Below are 20093 nucleotides of genomic sequence, written 5' to 3'. Positions count from 1 at the left end.
ATTTTTTAGAAAAAAATAATAAAAATTTAGATTAAAATTATTATTTTTTTCATTTCCGTCAGAGGAAAAGGGTATATTTGAGCCATTTGTTTACAAGTAGGGGTATATATGAGCCATTTGTTTACAAATAGGGGTATATATGAGCCACTTTCATAACAAGGGGTATATCAGCTCTAAATGACAAAGTTGAGGGGTATATCAGACCCTTTTCCCTTTTTTTTTAATGACAAATTTATCATTTTATTAGGGACAAGTACAAGCAAAAGGAAATTGACTACGAAATAATAGAAATGTCTGATAATTGGATAAAATAATATAATGCATAAGTACCCCTCATCTATTTTCGAAATTTCAGAAACACACTTATACTATACTAAGGTCCTATTACCCACTTATTTTATAAATAATTTTCTATCCTTTTTCGGCCTACGTGATAAAGATTCAACCAGCGTTGGACCTACAAGATAATGCCACGTAGGCCGAAAAGAGATAGAAAATTATTAGTAAAATAAGTTCAGGGATAATAGAACCTTAGTATAATATAAATGTGTCTCTGAGATTTCGGACATAGATTGACGAGTACTTGTGCATTATCCCAATAATATATAATAATGCATCGTTTAATAGAAATTTTACTATTAGAGAAGTCATACAGCGTCCTTAATTTATTTATGGTTGTAATTAGCTATAATTAGTTTGTAATAGTGGATTCTCACATAACGGGAAGCTTATAATTAAAAAGATCGAAGACTTTCTTTTTCATTTGTTCTTTCTTAAAAAGTGAATAAATTAATTTATAGTACTCTATGTCTTATTTATCTTATTCTATTTAAAAAAGAATAATTTTTATATTTGATAATTTTATAACTTTAACAGTATTTCACATATAAAGTTTGAGATCACAAAATTTGAAAGATATTTTAATACGTTACACACTCTTTAAATAAAGACGAAAAAATTCAAGACATTTTGATACGTTACACGAAGATCACATTTCTAGACTGTAATCTTTATTAATAATGGTAAACGCAAACACATCGGATTCTATCAAAATGTTGAGGAGAGTAGGATTCACTCTTGAAGTCCGCACTCCTCGTTAGTTACATAAATACATCGTAAATTATAACCGCATACAATAGATCTTTATGATTCAATCCAAATGCTCATGCATAGCGAAAGTTTTATTAATATGGAGAAATCACTAGTATACAATTAATGACATTATTAGTTATATATTATATAGTATTTATTTCATTTATGTAAGAGTTGGTGCAGTACTATAAATGAATGTGTAACTAAAATAGCAAGTGCCCTTTAATTTAAAAGAAGAAATGTAACAAGTTGAGTACTTAGTAAAAAAAAAAATGAAGTACTTTACCTTATGGAAACGTTTCTCATTCTTGAAAAAGAATAAGAAGAAAAAAATGAGTAGAAAATATGATCAATGTTTAGTAGATAACATGTTTGGTCCATTCCCAGAAATTTGTTGTCCAGATGAAGCATTGGAGATGGCAAAACAAGCATTGGCAACAAGGAGGTTATCGTTCGAAGAAAACGAGTCTTGTTCAGTTCTATCCATGGTTGGTTTCCCTTTCAAAGATTGTTTACTCTTAGCTGTGGAAACTGAGAATCCTAGAATGGATTTTTTGCATTCAATGGAGCAAATGACTAAAGTTTATGGTGCACAAAGGGGAGATATGGTGGATTGGGAATTTATGGAGGAGTTGCTTACTTGGTTCTTGAAGATTAATAATATGAAGAATCAACATTTCATAGTAGCTGCTTTTATCGACTTGTGTTTGGTATAATCTTTATTTCTCTCCTCTCCTCCTCTGTGTGATCATCTCGTCTATAAACTTAAATCTAACTATTTTTACTTATGAATGTATTCAATATGCCCTCATGTGTGGGTGGTTCTTTTTTATGGATTAATTAACAAGTGGTATGGTAGTGAGAAGAATTTTGTTTGGTTTAATATTATTATTAGAGTGTAATTTGTGTGTCATCTCATTTAAATGATTTAAAGAAAGCAAACTATAATCCAATTTATTTATTTACATGATTATGTTAAGCAATTATGAATTGTATTCACCTTTTGCAGCAAAGGATCACGTTAATCTCATTAAATAGGGGATTTCTGTCTGACATCTACATAAGGTTTTAGTTAGTTATATATACTATTACTACAATAGTATTTTACTTAGATTATTTATATTATGTTGTTAAAATAATTTTCTTATCATTACTTAACATGATATTAGTTAGCATTATCAATGCACAAACTTAAACTTAATATCACGCTCTCATATTAATATTACTTTAAAAAAGATCGAGTTAATTCCTCAAACGATCATTCTATCTTACTTTCATTTTTTTGGGTTTAGGGAGGTCATGTGCAAGATGTAGAACCAGTGGAAAATGTGGAGCCACTTACTGATGATATTGTGAATGTTATTTTGGAGGAATTGTGGTGGGGCCTCTAATTCTTCTATGTGAAATCAAGAAAGGAAAGCATTTTAAAGAAGACTATTCATGTAACTGTCTGTTGAAAATTCATAAGAGAATTAGAAGCTTGTTATTAGTTAAATACATCGATATACACTTAAAGTTATTCAAATTTTTTGTTTACATGCTTAAAGAGTAGTGGTTCGACCTATTAAATATATCTAGTTGTATTTTGGCAGTATAGTGATTATAGAATTGACATCCAGCTAACTACACATCCACAAAATAAATAAATTCCATGAAAGGTTGAACAAATTATAGTACTTTACTTTTGAAGCACATGAAGACACCATTTATTGGAATGAAAAAAACAAGTACACTGTGAAATTCAAGTACAAACGATATATACTAACTGTACAACGTAGATCATCGAGGGACTATACAGAGGATGAATCAAATCAATGTAGAACTACTATTATACAGATTTTGCTGCAGGAGAATTTATCATTTTGAACATCAAGCTCAAGTACTGCAACGAAAACAAAGCCCGAGTATACACAGAAATGCCAGGAAATATTACTCAGCTTCAGTAGTATTTGCAGAAGTTAGTTCAGTGGTACTGGAGGGGGGTGTTTGGGCATGTGGACTTCTAACATCTGCAATTGAATAATCCTCATAAATTGAGTCCAACGCATCACGAACAGCTAACTTTGATTCATGGATTCTATATTCAAGGGATAACTTTCATCGGTAGCAACAAGTAAAGAAAAACCGAACAAGACTAGTAGGATACACTCTGTCCACATGTCAGTGTTACTAACATTGGCATCTGACAAAAACAAGTAATCTTCTTCTTGATTCTGCAGAGGCTGAAGAAAAAGAATTAACTGAAAGAAAAAAGAACTGCATTGGATGTTTCTATGAAAAGCACTATGTTGAATTAGTCTCTTCTTCCTCATTCTTTGCTTCGAAAAACAGTCAACAATTATTCAGTTTCTTGAAGGCTTGAAAATAAGAACTTACATCAAAATCGGGAACAATCTTTATAATTCCACTCACAGGGTTCTGGGAAGTACCAGCATCTGGACACTCTCTTTGGTTTTCTTGTTCTTCCATCCCGACACCAACTCCTCTGCCATCATCAACAGGCAATGCTGCAGTTTCTTTCTCAATGAATCCTGATGTTGAAGGCATGGTTGATGGTTCCTCAACAGTAGTTATCTGTTTGAACTTCTCCTCGAATTTACTAAACAAAGAATTAGAAAAAGATTGTTTAAACAATCCATCCTTCAATCGATCAAGTTTATCTTGCCCTTAAAAAATGCAAAGCTATTAAATACTCCATTCTCTCTAGCAACATATTAATCATTTCAGTTACATAGTAGTTGAAGAAAGAAGTAAATAAGTACCTGATTAGGTAAACATCAATTGGTCCCATGGTGCTGCGAATCACTATACTGTATCTTCTTTGTGGATAATCAACAGCCTATTAGAAACAAAGAAGATATGCTAAGACACATAGAACTGTTGCTTAAATTTTGCTGAGATACCAGTTAAAGAACTGGTAAACTTGTTACAATGATAAAGAAAAGGATTTGGTACTAAAGAGAAAGCATTTACCTCGTTAGGATCTGGAACTTCTAAACTAGTGCCATGTGGAAATCTAATAGCTATCAGTGTGTAATTCTGATGAGAGCAATAAATTGAAATCAGAGCATTAGTCATTTGATGAAAATTGCATTAAAAAGAAATCAAAGGAAAAAACAAAAGCATCTGTTTCAAAATTACCTGAAGACAAGGTAAGCTCTTTATATCATCTTCAGTTACAAAAAGCCATCTTTTAAAAAGAAAATTTAGAAGAGATCAGTAGTCAAGAATGAGAAAGGAAAAGTGAGCAGATAGATCCATCAACAACAAACAACTGGGTTCATCAATTTTTTTTTTGATAAAGTAATTAAATGATATTAGAAAGCATCAAGAAGATGCGAAGTTACAAAAGCACCTTGTGCAAAAAAGCTGCTCCAAACAGAAAATATGGAGCTAGCTTGGCAAAAACTTGTGAAACAGTCAATAGGGAACCCTACTACTCTACTGTACTAGAGATAGGGAACTAACAAAATCCGAAAGGTTATCCACACTGTTTACATTGGCAAAAAAGTGCCAGGTAAATAAACTAACAAACAACTCGGTTCATCATTAAGACAAAGAATGTGGTACCTTTGATTATTTTCATCTTCACTCAGGACCCTCAACCTTTCTTGCTTTTCTCTGAGACAAGCCAATTTAACACAGTATCAGCATAATGTTGAAGCAAGGAAATATTGAATATTTTATCAGAGGCATCAGAAGATAACCTTATCTGCTCATCTAATATACTTTCTTCAATCGTCAAATTTTCTACTTCTGCCTGTAAAGGAAGCACAAACCAATTATTGAAACCCTTTTTTGCTCAGGCTACTTGATAGATTAGAAAAGAGCCAATTGGCAATTAAGAAAATAAGAAAAAAGACGGGCAATGAGATAGGTCTTCAAACCTGTAAACTTGTAACACTCTCATCAACTTCCCCTGGTCTTGAGACATCTAACCCCCTATGTAATAAGAAAATTGAGTCGTAACTTTTTTTTATCGAATAATCTTGAACAAAGTGGAACTTAAATGACAAACTTCAATGTAAAATGTTTATTGTATAAGCATTTCCATACTTCCATTGTATCATGTTTAGGGATTTCTTTTCTATCAGACCAATACCTTCCAGGACACTTGTGACGTCATATAGACGCCTTTTCTTCACCTGTTGAAAAGAGGAAATCTGTAGTAAGCTGATAGAATTTCATCATACCGGCTTATGTAGTATCTACTGCGTAATGAAGAAACCTCTAATGTATCAGCAGCCTTGTTCAGATCTAGAACTCCATCTTCAGAATGTTTGATCAGGTTAATGAACTTCTTCGTTAAGAAACCTGAATGAGAATCAAGAGAGGAAGCCATAGTTACTAATTCTGGTTTATATTATCCAGTACAACAAGTAATTCAAGAAAAATGTCCTATAACATACAATTGCACAAGCACAGAAGTGCAACCTCCACCTATTTCATAGCCCAAGCAAAGAGAGAATAAAAGACACAAAGTAGTAACCGAAAGTCATACAAATTTTACCCAAGGAGTTGTCATAGCAGCAAGGACCTACTGGAGTAACATTATTGCCTGAACGGAATCCTGTAATTTGAAATATTTAAGAAGTTGACTCTTCTGTAATAAAATGTGTTCAATAAAATGGTGTGTGCCTCTGAGAAAATGAAAAACAACGATAAGATGGGTGACACAGTTAAGATTATCCAAACCGCTGATCTGTCAAATTGAGTAAGATAAAATGGTGAATCTTATATTGATGATATGAGATGCATAAACTAATGCTGACAAAACTTCTTGTAGGATATCCTTACCTAAACTTGAGGTTGCTTGAGCAGAAGATTTAGGTGCTTTCTGTGACTTTCCAGCTTTCCCTGAGATTGGTGTCTGCATTGAACTACTCACATTGGCATTTCCAGAACCTGCAATCTGTGCACCAACTCCCTGTTCATAATTTGCTGTTTCACTCTTCCGTTTCAGTGGCTAGTCAAGACAATTGAGTATCCCCAAGTTCTTATCAGCAATAAATTTAAAAATCTTTAAAACAAGAATGTGAAGATAAGTAGATACTATAAACTGCTCAACTACATTGATCAGCATTTAAATAAACAAAGTCATGTCGAATCACCAAAAGATCTAACGAGGATTTTGTAGATATAACATAATAGACACTTGATATTAGCAGCATGCTAAGTCCCACATCAGTGGGATAAGGAAATTATGGGATCCTTATATGGAGTTGGGATGATGAATTCTCCTTATATGCAGTTTGGTATTTGACCAGTTATTGGTAGAGTAGACCACATTCGCTTCGCCAGAAGCAACCACTTTCTAATCTCCCAGTAAGGCGAGATAATGTAATAGAACATTGCAGCTCATTAGTTAGTATGTGAATGGACAAATTGTACTGAATTTAAGTGGGACAAACAAGCCACCACTACAGCACAGAAGTGTACTAAATCAAATTTACTTTACATCAGTATCAGATTTCAAAGCTAAAACCATAGAGAACAAGATATTAGACAATACACAGAAATTTTGACAGCAGTTTAACCATCTGATTATTGCCACTACAAGTACAATGATATATATACTAACTGTACAATGGAGCTCATTTCCTTGGGACTCAAACTGCCAACTTCCTAAAAGCTCCTGGAAGCACTTGTTCTTACGTTTAGGTCATTCAAGGGGCTATACAGAGTATGAATTAATTCAATGTAGAACTTTTATTATACAGATTTGCTAATGGAGAATTTATCATTTTGAACACCAAGGTCAAGCACTACTCCGAAAACTAAGCCTGAGCATCCACAGAAATGCCAGGAAATATTACTCAGCTTCCAGTAGATTTCCCAGAAGGTACTTCAATGGTACTGGATGGCGGAGTTTGGGCACGTGGAGTACTAACATCCGCAATTGAATAATCCTCATTAATTGCATCCAAAGCGTTCCAGTTAAGAGCAGCTAACATTGAGTCATGGATTCAATATTCAAGGGATAAATTTCATTGATAGCAAGAAATAAAAAATAACAGAATGGAACTAGTAGGATACATTCTGTCCACATGTCAGTGATACTAACATCGGCATCTGACAACAGCCAGTAATCTGCTTCATTCTGCAGGACCGAAGAAAAAATAAGCAACTGAAAAAACCAAACTGCATTGGAAGTTTCTATGAAACACCTACTTATTTAAGATAAAATGCAGTACGCTGAAGTAGTCTCTTTTCCCTCATTTTTTGCTTCGAAAACACTCTAATCATTCAATTTTATAAAGGCTTGAAAATAAGAGCTTACATCAACATCGGGAATAATCTTCATAATTCCACTCACAAAGTCCTGGGAAGTACCAGCATCTGGACACTCTCTTTGATTTTCTTGTTCCAACACCCCAACACCAACTCCTCCGCCATCATCAACAGGCAATGTTGCAGTTTCATTCTCAATGAAACCTGATGTTGAAGGCATTGTGGATGGTTCCTCAACAGTATTTATCTCTTCGAACTTTTCCTCGAATTTACTAAACAAAGAATTAGACAAAGATTGTTTAAACACACCATCCTAAAATCAATTAAGTTTATCTTGCCCTTAAAAAATGCAAAGCTATTAAACACTTCATCCCTCTAGAAACATATTAATCTTTTCAATTTCATAGGTAGTTGAAGTAAGAAGTAAATAAGTACCTGACAAGGTAAACATCAATTGGTCCCATGGTGCTGCGAAACACTATTCTATATCTTCTTTCTGGATAATCAACAGCCTATTGGAAACAAGGAAGACATGCTAAGACACATAGAACTGCCACTTAAATTTTGCTGAGATGGACTTGTTAGAATAATAAAGAAAAGGTAATTGTACTAAAGAGACAGCAGTTACCTCGTCAGGATCTGGAACTTCTAAACTGGTGCCATGTGGAGCTTTAATAGCTATCAGTGTGTCATTCTGATGAGAGCAATAAATTGAAATCACAGCATTAGTCATTTGATGGAAACTGCATTACAAAGAAATGAAAGGAAAAAAACAAAAAAGCATATGTTTTAAAATTACCTGAAGACAAGGTAAGCTCTTTATATCATCTTCAGTTACAAAAAGCCATCTTTTAAAAAGAAAATTCAGAAGAGATCAGTTGTCAATAATACGAAGGAAAAGTGAGCAGATAGATTCATTCACAACAAAAATATAACACAAATAACTTGGTTTATGATTAAGCCAAAGAATGTGGTACCTTTTATTATTTTCATCTCCACTCAGGTCCCTCAACCTTTCTTTCATTTTTCTGAGACGAGCAAATTTAACACAGTCAGCATAATGTTGAAGCAAAGAAATCTTGAATTATGTTCAGAGGCATCAGAAGATAACCTTATCTGTTCATCTAATCTACTTTCTTCTATCGTCAAATTTTCTACTCCTGCCTGTAAAGGCAGCACAAACCAATTATTGAAATCCTTTTGCTCAGGCTACTTGGCAGATTATGACAGGGCCAATTGACAATTAACAAAATAAGAAAAAAGACAGGCATTGAGATAGTTCTTCAAACCTGTAAACTCGTAACACTCTCATCAACTTCCCCTGGTCTTGAGACATCTAACCCCCTATGTAATAAGAGAACTGAGTCGTAACTTTTGTGTATTGAATGATCTTGAATAATGTGGAACGTAAATGATAAACAACTTCAATGTAATATATTTATTGGATAAGCATTTCCGTACTTCCATTGGATCATGTTTTTGAGTTTCTTTTCTATCAGACCAATGCCTTCCAAGACATTTGTAATGTCATATATACGCCTTTTCTGCACCTGTTAAAGGGAAGAGATCAGTAAGTTGATAGAAATTTATCATACAGGCTTATGCCGTATCTACTGCGAAGTGAAGATACCTCTAATGTATCAGCAGCCTTGTTCAAATCTAGAATGCCATCTTTTGCATGTTTGAGCAGGTTAATGAACTTCTTTGTTAAGAGACCTGAATTAGAATCAAGAGAGGAAGCCATAGTTACTAATTTTGATATATATATATATATATATATATTCTAGAAAAATGTCTAATTTAAACATACAAATGCACAAGCCCAGAAATGCAACCTCCACCTATGCTCATACCCCAATGAACAGGCAGATTAAAAGACACAAATTTGTAACCGGAAGTCATAAAAGTTTTAATTTACCTAAGGAGTTGTCATAGCGGCAAGGACCAACTGGAGTAACATTATTGCCTGAAGGGGATCCTGTAATTTGAAATATTTAAGAAGTTATCTCTTCTATAATTCTATGTGTTCTATAAAATGGTGGGTGCCTCAAGAGAAAATGGAAAACAACAATAAGATGGGGTGACACAACAAAGATTATAGTTATCCAAACCGCTAATCTGTCAAATTGAGTAAGATAAATGGTGAGTCTTATATTTGATGATATGAGATGCATAAACTAATGCTGACAAAAATTCGTGTAGGATGTCTTTACCTAAACTTGAGGTTGCTTGAGCAGCAGATCTGGCCTTTGATGCCCTAGGTTCTTTCTGTGACTTTCCAGCTTTCCCTGAGATTGGTGTCAGCATTGGACTACTCACATAGACACTTTCACAACCTGAAACCTGTGCACCAACTCCCTGTTCGTAATTTATTGTTCCACTCTTCCGCTTTAGTGGCTAATCAAGACAATTGAGTATCCCCAAGTTTTTATCAGCAATGAATTTTAAAATCATTAACAAGCATTGTGTCTGAGGTGAAGTAGATAATATAAACTGCTCAAGCATTTTTTAAAAAAAACAAAGTAATGTCGTATCATTATAGTATCTAGTGAGGATTTTGTTGAAAGAACATAATAAAGACTTAATATTAGCAGCATGTTAAGTCCCACATCAGTTGGATAAGGTTATTATGTACTTCTTATATGGACTTGGGCAGATCAATCCCATTGATTGTTTCAAAAGTTCACTGAAACTTTATGCAGTTGTGTATGTGACGGCAGTTAGTGGAAGAGTAGACCACATTCAACATGAAAATAGTGGCTTAGTCCTTTGCAGTATCTATTGCCACCTATGACATGATTTGACTTCAGCCTAATAGACACTGTTTTCGCCTCTCTAGGCATGAGGAACAGCTCAGGACTAGTATACTGAATCTCCATGTAGTGGCAAACGTGCTTCACCAGAAGCAACCAGTTGCTAATCTCACAGTAAGAAAAACTAGAAATTGCAGCTCATTAGTTAATATGCCTTTATTTCCTCTATTGCTTCCTCTATTTTCTTTCTCAATTTGTGATGCACACAAGAACTGCATGCATCTGCCACTACTACACAAGCTGAGTCATAAGATCAATCAATATTACAAATCTAACCATCCAATTTTACCCTCAATCTTATAAAGGAATTACTTCAATAACATAACAGATAAACCCGTCTACAGTAGCAGCATTAAAAGATCCATAACAGTAAAAACCCACAAGCTCAAGGCCTTGTAATATGCTACTACTGTAAAGATTCCTCAAAACTGCTGATTTTTCTTGTCATTTTCTCTCTTTTGGCTACTAATGCTAAACCTACCTTATCTAGGTCCTTCATTTGTTAATATTGGTCCGAAGCGATAACACTTCAGCCATACTAGTATTTCAACATGATGTAAAGAATATTTCACAAGATCATTGCAATTGCAGTGTATTTATATGACAAAAGAAAATTAAGATAGAAAGATACAAGACAACTATTGCAGCTGTTATTCTTGTGACATAGAATTTAGTACAGACTAAAGCAGCTTCTTTCAAAATCTTACAGCCCTCTTCCATTATGCTTCAGATCTTGAACAACCTAAACAAATGACCTAGTCCCCTCTACTTTCCCCTTCTTAATTATAAAGATATAATCTCCTTTTCAGTTGAAAGATGAATACTGCTGCATGTTTTTCTTTCATAATTTCACACTATCAAGAAGTAAAGGTGGCACAAAATTTAAGAAACATAATAGCAATCTAGGTAGGTTAGTAGCTGATTACAATTTTGGCCAGTCAATTACGCGCACGTTCGGAAGATGAAGGTGGCAGAGATGAGAATTCTCAGGTGGATGTGTAGGCATAGGAGGTGAGATAGGATTAGGAACAAAGTTCTACAGGACAAGGTGGTTATGCCCTCCATGGTGGACAAGATGAGGGAAGTGAGACCAAGATGGTCCGGGCATGTGAAAAGGAGTTGTGCAAATGTACTAGTAAGGAAGTGCGACAGGTTAGCTATAACATGCTTTAGGAGAGGTCGAGGCAGGCCAAAAAAGAATCAGAGGAGGTGATTAGACAAGACGTGGCTCATCTTCAGCTTACTAAGAACATAACATTGTATAGGAAGGTTTGGAGGATTGAGGATTAGGGTAGAAAGGTAACGGGTAGCCGAGGGTTGTCGTACTTTTATGTGGGAGAGGCTAGTCTCCTTTTCTCATCATTTCATTATTTCAGTAGTATTAGTTAATATTCACATCATATCTTATTCTTCAATTTATACTACTTCATGTTGCTTCATTTGCTTTGTTCATCTTTCTGTTATATCTTACAATCTTGCTTTGATTAAACTACTTTTGAGCCGAGTGTCTACCAAAAATCGACTCTCTACCCAAAAAGGTAGGGGTGTTTGCATACATCCTACATTCTCATTCCCCACTTGTGAGATTGCACTAGTATGTTGTTGTTATAGAAGTACCCAAAAATACAACTTTATAAATCGATTTCAAAATAGTATCTCCAACTTATGGAAATCATGACATTCATAAGACCAGATAATCAAGTAATTCTGAAATCAAAGGGCACAAAGTTCAGAATTCACAACTAAATTAATAAAGAGTACAGGCTAAATCAAGAAGGATAGCATGCTAGAAATGTAAGTTCTCTTAGAGCAAAAGAAAGAAGTTCCACCAAATTCCTCTATTACAGATGTATACAATTGTGAAAATTTCCACACACTGGTACAACTAAAATTCAAGCCAAACCCAATTAGAGACCTAAACAACACAACCACATATTCCATCATCGAAATTCTCTATTCAATACAGTTACTTCCCTTCGCTATTGCAAAAATCATACAGCAGATTAAATTTTCAAAGAATTTGTCCAATTCACTCAAATGAAAAAATTATGCATCACAAAAAAGACCCATAGTAGTGTGGAAAAATCAGAACACTTACAGTAGACTTTACAGCGATTCCTTCAAGCTCTTGAGAAGAAGGATGAAGTGGGTCAGTGGAGAACCGGTGGTAGTCCCCTAACGGCGGTTTACTCGACGTAAATGGGAGCTGACGCTTCGAAGGCCGCTGTTGATTTGGCTGCATGATCTTACTAAACTTCTTTCCCAGCACACCCAGCTGAGAAAAATCCCAATTTTTTTTTCTTATTTTCAATTGAAGAAGAAGAGGGAAAACGAAATTCAAGAATCGATTGAATTGGAAACCCCTCTTGGCTAAAATTGTTGAGTTTTGAGGGGTTTCTTCAGAGGGGAAAGGGAAGAAGATGAGATCTGAGTTAAGCGGAGAGAGAAAGGGGAGAAAACGAGGGAAAGGAAACGAACAAAGAAACAAAAAGGTTCACATATGTATATGGAGGGAAGCACAAGTACTTACATGGTAATTTAAAGAAGAATTAATTATGGGATTTAATTAAACTCAACTCATCATTAGTCTTAAAAAAGTTAGAAAATTATTGATCATTTTGTGATTAAACCCCCCAAAATAGTAATAACGGTAACAAGATTGTGAGTGGAGAAGTAATAGTATTAAATTTGTAAATAAAAACAACAAATCTCGTACAATTTCAGAAAGTATATCGATCTTATCATTATATTAGAGTTAAAAAAATTATTTTGAATAGACATTAACCTTGAGAAAAATATAGACTGACCAAAGCAATATAATATAGAAAGAAAAAAATACGAAAAATGGAAAAAGTTCTAACAAAATAATATAGATAAGTAGATAACCTATCAAATTATCCAAAGCAATAGTCATAATACGATACATCAATAATAGAAGTGTAAAAACGTCATAGATATTAATTAAACTCAAAGGACAAGAGGCTACAAGAGTTACCACTACCTTAAAATTTCTATCCTCCGTACTTTCCTATTAAGGTCATCGCATTAGTAAGTTGAAATTGCGTCATATCATGTTTAATCACCTTTCTCCCATACTTATTCGATCTACATCTAGTTTTTTTTAATTCATCCACAACAAACTTCTCACACCTCCGCAATGAGAAGACGTATTTAGAGGGGGTTCTGTGGGTTCACGTGAATCGATGCTTCCCTCTTTAAATTATATATAATAGTGTTACGTTTTTTGAATTTCTTTAAATATTAAGGAGTGAAATCATGTCAAAAATAGCATATAATAATATGATTATGATTGTGTGCATCTCTCAAGGCAACTATAACATTTAAACCTTAAATATGTCTTATTTTTGTTAGTAACACCCCTCCAAATGGTTATGGATAACACTTTTGACGTTTCAATCAATTTTCTTTTGTTTTTTTTTCAAATTTTCAAGTGTGTAATATTGGAAATTCCTAAAAAAAAAATTAGCACGGTATAATTTTTATATAATTAAATCACATATGTATATCAAAATTTAAGACAAATATATTATATATGTTGGAACTATAATTTTTAAAAAATATGGTTCAATATCAAGAACGTAAAGATCAAATCAATTAAATTTATATCTCAGGTGTATAAATGTACCCATCTTTTCGAAATTCTCAATACGCCTCTGCCGCAATAAGATATCCGTACATTTCCTCCACACATGCTCAAATCATCCCAACCCTATTTCTAACTTCTTATTTTCTAGCGAGGTCACTCTTATCGTATCGTGAATGGAAAAAAAAAAAGGAAAAGAAGAAATTAAATAGGGAATTGGCGCCTAAGAGAGGACACCGTTGAAGTGGGGTTACTATTTGGCGCGTAGAAGCTCCACATTTTTGCACCTAACTCCAATACAGCCCAAAACGCTAACAAACACTTACTAGTAACACGACAAAAAAACAATTGTCTATAAATGGGCTGGACATGTTTAAAAACTAGCCCCTTTGAACTATATTACATCATTTCTAATAATTTAATCAAAATATATAACTAATTTATAATGTAGTCCCATTGAACCATTTTTCATACTCCCTCCGTTCCTTTTTAATTGTAAATAGTTTTTTTAGAGTCAAACAATATGAATTTTAATTAACATTTTAAATGTATTCTTTTATTATATTGATATGAAAAAAGTTACAATTTATTGTACTTTCTATGTAGTTTTTAAACATCTAAATTTTTTATTTTAAATATTGAACTAATGTAATCTATTTTAATTTTAAAAATTAATCAAATTAATTTTTAAAAAGCACGTCTAACAACTTAAAGAGAACAGAGAATATTATAATATATGTATATCAACTAAAAAAGAAGTAAGAAATGAATCTGAGGGGCTATTTGTGTAAAGACTTCTCGCCTTCTTTTTTTTTTTCTTCTTTTTTCTTTTTACAAATTACAAATAGATAAATAGTCATCGTTTGAATTGCTAATCAAGCTTAAGACCTCATTTTTTCCCATTAAGATTAAGAGGTCTGAATCTGTATACACATCTGAATACTAAGATTTGTATTAAATTTAGGTGTTTTGATTTGAATACACATCTAAATATTAAGATGTGGTCTCTTAATCTGAATAATAAATAATTCATGTTGTATGTTTTCAATATCTGAATGTGCATGTGAAATTGAACATTATATTAATAACATATTATAAAATTTTCTTTTCAACAAAATATATCACTTTTAATTTAAAAAAAAGTCTTAAAAATTTGAAGTACTATTTTTCATTCAAAAATCATGATAAACAATAATACACTAAAAATATTATTGCAACCATTGTTCTTGACACACGTCAATACAAGAAAATTATTGATATAAAAAGAAATACTTGAAAGGATTTATGAAAACTTACCAGTTCAAGAGGGAAAAAATGGTGTTTGAATGAGAAAAGAGTGAAAGAAACTTTCTAGTTATGAGATAAAAAGGCACGCCCAAAGGGCAAAAAATTGAAGCGATGATTTATTGTTTGATAACTTATTAAATGAGTCTGAATTTTGTTAAGAGTTTCATACAGATCTGATTCGTTCCGACCTCTTCAGACCCATTAAGAGACTTTTTAAAAAATAAAACAAATGAACTTAATGGGTTGAATCTGAATGATTCAGATGCAGACCTAAAAAACAAACGTACTTAATAGACTGAATCTGAATGATTAAGATTCATACCTCCATTAAGTGCAAACAAATGAGGCTTAAGACAATTTTTTTTATTCAGTGTTTCGTCATTTCTAATACGTAAAATAAATTCTGAATGCTAAACTATGGGGAAAAAAATCTACGAATTTTTATTTAAATTCGAACATTTAGGGGAATCTATCATGAATTTTCTTTTTGGTGTATTGAATGTCGCTAGAGCCGTCAATATAGGCTAGCCCATCCCATCCAGGCTAATCCATATAAGCTTTGATATTTTATGGATCATGCCGGACTAGCCCATTTTTGGTGTGGGCTAGAAAACGGTCGGCCTAACCTACAAGTACGTGGGCTACAGGCTTGCCGGGCCAGCCAACTTTTTGAAAAATTATATTTGTATTCATCTTGAAAATGTATTCATCATTTATCATGAAGTTGTGTGAAGAAAACATTGAATAAGGGTAGAAAGATAAAATAAAAAGGTGACATATAAAATGAAACGAAAGGAGTAATTCAATAATTTTTTCTGTGACGTTTAGTTTTGGAAGTTAAAAACTTAATTAATGCCAGAAATCTTGTTGAACCGCAGCTGGAAACTTGATGTTTACATTTTCAATCTACAGAATTTCGAATTATCATTTTACGAAGAATATATTCTTGCTTTAGTTTAAAGTTGGTAAAACTCACTACTTTTACTAAGAATATATGCTATAGTACAATGTCACATATCTCTTTTTTCAAAATATTAATTTATACTACCAGACGGAATCTCCATCATACATTAATTAACAGTAATACATTAAAAATCTTAACTTGAATAAGTATAAAGGGTGGGGCTAGATAAACTTTATCTTATCGGCCCTAATAAGGTAACAAATCTATATCACCATATAATATATAAGAATTATAGAAAGTATAGTCGTTTTTGTTTGTCTTAAAAATATCTGTACATTTTATAAAAGTTATCTGCAGTAAATGAGGTGAAAATGAATTAATTAGAGGACTTCAATTGGCTTGAAAAAGTAAGTTTAACCAGTGCAAAAGGCACAACATAGAATAAACTAAAAGGATAAAAATGAGCTTATATTTAAGTTTCCATATTCACTACCATGCATAATACTCCTTCTTTCGGTATTATTTGACATGTTACGCTTTTCAAAAGTTAATTTGGCTAATTTTCAAAGTTAAATTACATCATATTAATTTGATATTTTAAACAAAAAAATTAAATATTTTAAAACTATATAAAAAGTAATATAAATTACAATTTTTTACATATTAATATGATGAAAAAAATACAACTTAAAATGTAAGTCAAAGTTTTTATAGTTTGACTCTAAAATAGAAAACATGACAATACAATACCGAACGGAGGGAGTAATATAATTATCGTTATATTTTATGTAATAAATATGAGTATTTATAACTAACACTATATATAATTATTGTTAAAAAACTTTGGTGATTCTAGATGCAATGACATTAATTATCTCTATCAATTGTCCCTAAAAAGCCGTTATCGCTAAATATCTATTTTGTTGCAATTAATACTAATTGCACCATGAAACGTTGCGATGGACGTCAAGTACAAAGCCTATCAGCCTTAAGGTGTCAAGGTGGTCGAAGAAGGCCACAGTTGGAAGCAATCGATGTTTTGATCATTCAATTGACTCCTTGCTGCCAATCCATGCTTGCTGTCAAGCTGGCAAAGGCGGAAATTTCAATCAGTTTTACCTACTATTGAATTGACTCTCACCGTATAAAATCGATACGTTAGCTGCTGAGTCAAATAAATTAAATTAAGTCAAGTCACCTTACAAGAGAAAACCGCACAACCAAAATAACCCTTGCTATAAAGGGGGTAGAGCGCTAAGAAAGAGAAAATCCTTAATTTTATATATATATATATATATATATATATTCTCATTCAATTTAATGCCATATGAAAAATCAATATAAATTCTCTCTGCATGTAATACAATTTTCTACTATATATTTAACATGAGAGTTATACCTATTTGGAAATAGTCTTATTGCTTTTAATATATTGTCAGATTATTAACATCAGTGACATTTACTTTAAAGTTAAACCTTATAAATTAATAGTAAAAAAAAAAAAAGACATGATGAAGATAAGGCTCCTTCAATTCCTGGCAGATAAATCGTAAAAGTTAGATGCTATAGTAGTAGTAGTTGATAATGGTAATTAAAGCCATGCTCCACTACTAGTCTCTACTCTCTACTCTCTTGTGTGGACTAGAAGTTCAATTAACTCAGCAGGCCAAACACTATACTCTAAACGCAAACTAGATGTTGATTCAGTAATTTAAAAAAATTATAATTAACCTAGGTTTAAACTCTATATACGCATTATATTTTTATTTTCGAATTTTATAAAAATTATGAATTTGTCTATAATAGTGATAGATAATGATAAATAAAGCTATATAAGTTGAACTAGTACTAGTCGATCTCAAGTGTGGACCAAAAGGTCTAGATATCAATTAATTATGTGGAGATGATGGTGATGAAGGAACCTAAACCAGGAGGAATCCAGCTTTGCTTGTACTACCCTTTTTGCTTTGCTTTCCCCACCATAGCACATGGTTAAACATTTATATATATATACACTCATTTGCCACTCTCCAAACTCCAATCTAATTCTCTTTTTGTTGGACGTTGACAACCATCAATCTTCATCATTCTCTTATAATTTAAAAAATCGTAAATCTATCTGATATATTTTTCTTTTCAATCTCATGTTGAAAAAAAAAAAGGACAATTCAAGATTAAGTTGTCTATATCACCGTTATTGACATTAAGACAGTAACTAGTGCTTACACAAGACTAGCTTAGGTTGTCTACATCACATTTCCTGAGGTGTTGCTAGAAATTAAGGTTTTTTTAGCACGAAGCAATGAAAAATGTGTGTTATATATGGAACATGATTTTCTTATTCATTTTCCAGTATTGAACCAACACGTATGATGGTAAACAATTTCTCACTACAATATTAAGAAGATTTCTAGTTTTTCTGTGAGAGAACACTAGTATATTTTATTTTTTCATCATTTCAATCAAAATATCTACGGAAATAACCATTAAATATTTTTTAATAAAAGTATTTGAACAGAAATAAATAATATTTTAATAATACACCTTTTTTTACTTTAATAATATGTTTTTGTTGTTATAAAATTGTCTTGATATATTTAGAGTCACAAAGTCTACGAATCGATATTTATCAGAAAATTTTCTTTTCCTTTCTTAAATTTCACGTTCAATGAGAACCCATAGGCCCTCGTATCAATTTGTCTGCTAATGCCAGAAAAGACGATTGAATGTTCATTCTTTAGCAGGCTATTGGCCCCATATATTAACATATTGTTGGAGTTCATAATTTTTCTTTAATTGAAGCTCGTGATTTTATATTTAAGATAAAATAGCGGTAGATATTAGATATTAATCAATGATTTTAATGAGAGTTATATATACTATAAGATTAATTTAAAGAGTTGTACGCTGCTGGCATTTGGTATTTAATTTATTGTGCTTTCGCTTTTCTGTCTATATAGTTGAAGAGAGATTTCTCAATCATACAGCTAGCAAAGCAATATATATGTTATATATGTAGCTTTAGGACCCATATATATGTTTTTGTTACTATATACCAAAATATGGAAATGTCGATTCATCTAAAACTTTGCACACCATGCATGTGAAAGATGTTAAAGAATGACAAAAAGTCCCACATGATTAATGAGATGGGTGGACTCTTTATAAGGCTTGGGCAATCCTCCTCCCTTTGAGCTAGCTTTTGGGGTGTAAGTTACGCCTAAGACCTAATTTCACATGGTATCCCTGCCCACGCACCAGATGCTAAGCACTGGGCGTGAGGTGTGGTGTTAAAGAATGACAAAAAATTCTACATTGGTGATTAATGAGATGGGTGGACCCTAAGACCTAATTTCACAAAAGACTCACATGTTATATGGTTGGAATTTATATCTTAAAAAAGATTATATTAAATTTGTGTTTGATGGAGATTTCAAAGTATATATGGAAAAAGTTACTTTTTAGCTTCCAAGAATACAAAATAATTACTTTTGGCTTTTTACATTACTTCCTCGTTTCATTTTTATTTGTCCATATTTAATTTTGATACGTCTTTTTATTAATATAATGATAGATTGAATATATCACCTTTTTTATATACTAATTAGTAAATTTAATATTTTAGTAAATGATTATAGTTAATAATACTATTAAGAATATAAATTAGAAATTAAGTATAAATTAATTATTTCTTTCATTTTTTTCAAAAGGATAACTTTTTTTTTTATATCACAACTATCTCCCACCAAATACCATTAAACAAACTTCAACATCCTTTATTATTAAATATTTCAAGCTCTAATGCAAGAGAACATGATTATTGTTGAGTGATGGAGGAAAACCATGATGATTTCTATTTGGCAATTTCTCAAAGAAATGATGCCATTGTACCCTACATCATGTCAAGTAAAATAAATATCTTATTGCAATGTAGGCCTAGTTTTTAAGAATATTTACCCTTTTTCAACTAGTACAAATGCTTATTATTACTTTATAATCAGATCAAGAATCATCACATCTCTCTACCCAATCGTATGGGGTGGTTGAATCATGACCCAATCTTCTACCTAAATATAAATAAAAATGAACTTTTGGTTCAACCTGATTACTTAATGAAGTGATGGGTAAAAAGAGTGAATTTAAGTTATATATATTGATATTA

At 32.3% G+C, this 20093-nt stretch overlaps 3 protein-coding genes across 5 annotated transcripts; 1 reads left to right on the top strand and 2 right to left on the bottom strand.

Annotated features, from left to right (window-relative positions):
* The first annotated feature begins 1306 nt into the window (after positions 1 to 1306).
* LOC107023478 (transcription repressor OFP18-like) lies at positions 1307 to 2638 on the top strand. Its single transcript, XM_015224187.2, has 2 exons — positions 1307 to 1802; positions 2385 to 2638. Exons 1-2 carry the CDS (start codon positions 1365 to 1367, stop codon positions 2481 to 2483), a joined length of 537 nt encoding a protein of 178 aa, XP_015079673.1. The 5' UTR covers positions 1307 to 1364; the 3' UTR covers positions 2484 to 2638.
* A 131-nt stretch (positions 2639 to 2769) lies between these two features.
* Positions 2770 to 6580, bottom strand: LOC107022479 (transcription factor E2FB-like). The gene is made up of 14 exons (XM_027917966.1): positions 6551 to 6580; positions 5890 to 6058; positions 5603 to 5662; positions 5321 to 5406; positions 5149 to 5237; positions 4980 to 5034; positions 4800 to 4852; positions 4663 to 4713; positions 4234 to 4282; positions 4066 to 4131; positions 3855 to 3931; positions 3469 to 3691; positions 3239 to 3305; positions 2770 to 3149 (listed from the first exon to the last, which is right to left on the bottom strand). Exons 1-14 carry the CDS (start codon positions 6578 to 6580, stop codon positions 3022 to 3024), a joined length of 1203 nt encoding a protein of 400 aa, XP_027773767.1. The 3' UTR covers positions 2770 to 3021.
* LOC107023477 (transcription factor E2FB-like) lies at positions 6541 to 12635 on the bottom strand. 3 transcript variants are annotated; one of them, XM_027917708.1, is made up of 14 exons: positions 12235 to 12635; positions 9537 to 9681; positions 9242 to 9301; positions 8954 to 9039; positions 8785 to 8873; positions 8613 to 8667; positions 8435 to 8487; positions 8301 to 8351; positions 8123 to 8171; positions 7952 to 8017; positions 7759 to 7835; positions 7373 to 7595; positions 7129 to 7192; positions 6541 to 7039 (listed from the first exon to the last, which is right to left on the bottom strand). In XM_027917708.1, exons 1-14 carry the CDS (start codon positions 12376 to 12378, stop codon positions 6909 to 6911), a joined length of 1293 nt encoding a protein of 430 aa, XP_027773509.1. In that variant the 5' UTR covers positions 12379 to 12635; the 3' UTR covers positions 6541 to 6908. The 3 variants fall into 3 exon arrangements, with proteins under 3 accessions (XP_027773509.1, XP_015079672.1, XP_027773510.1); XM_015224186.2 differs by having other exon boundaries at positions 9537 to 9720; positions 12235 to 12634; XM_027917709.1 differs by lacking the exon at positions 9242 to 9301 and having other exon boundaries at positions 9537 to 9720.
* Between the last annotated feature and the right edge of the window lie 7458 nt (positions 12636 to 20093).

The sequence above is a fragment of the Solanum pennellii genome, chromosome 6 (genome assembly GCF_001406875.1).
Source record: "Solanum pennellii chromosome 6, SPENNV200".
Classification (NCBI taxonomy): Eukaryota; Viridiplantae; Streptophyta; class Magnoliopsida; order Solanales; family Solanaceae; genus Solanum; species Solanum pennellii.
Note: the sequence above shows the minus strand (reverse complement) of the source record. Positions and strands in the feature narration are given on the sequence as shown.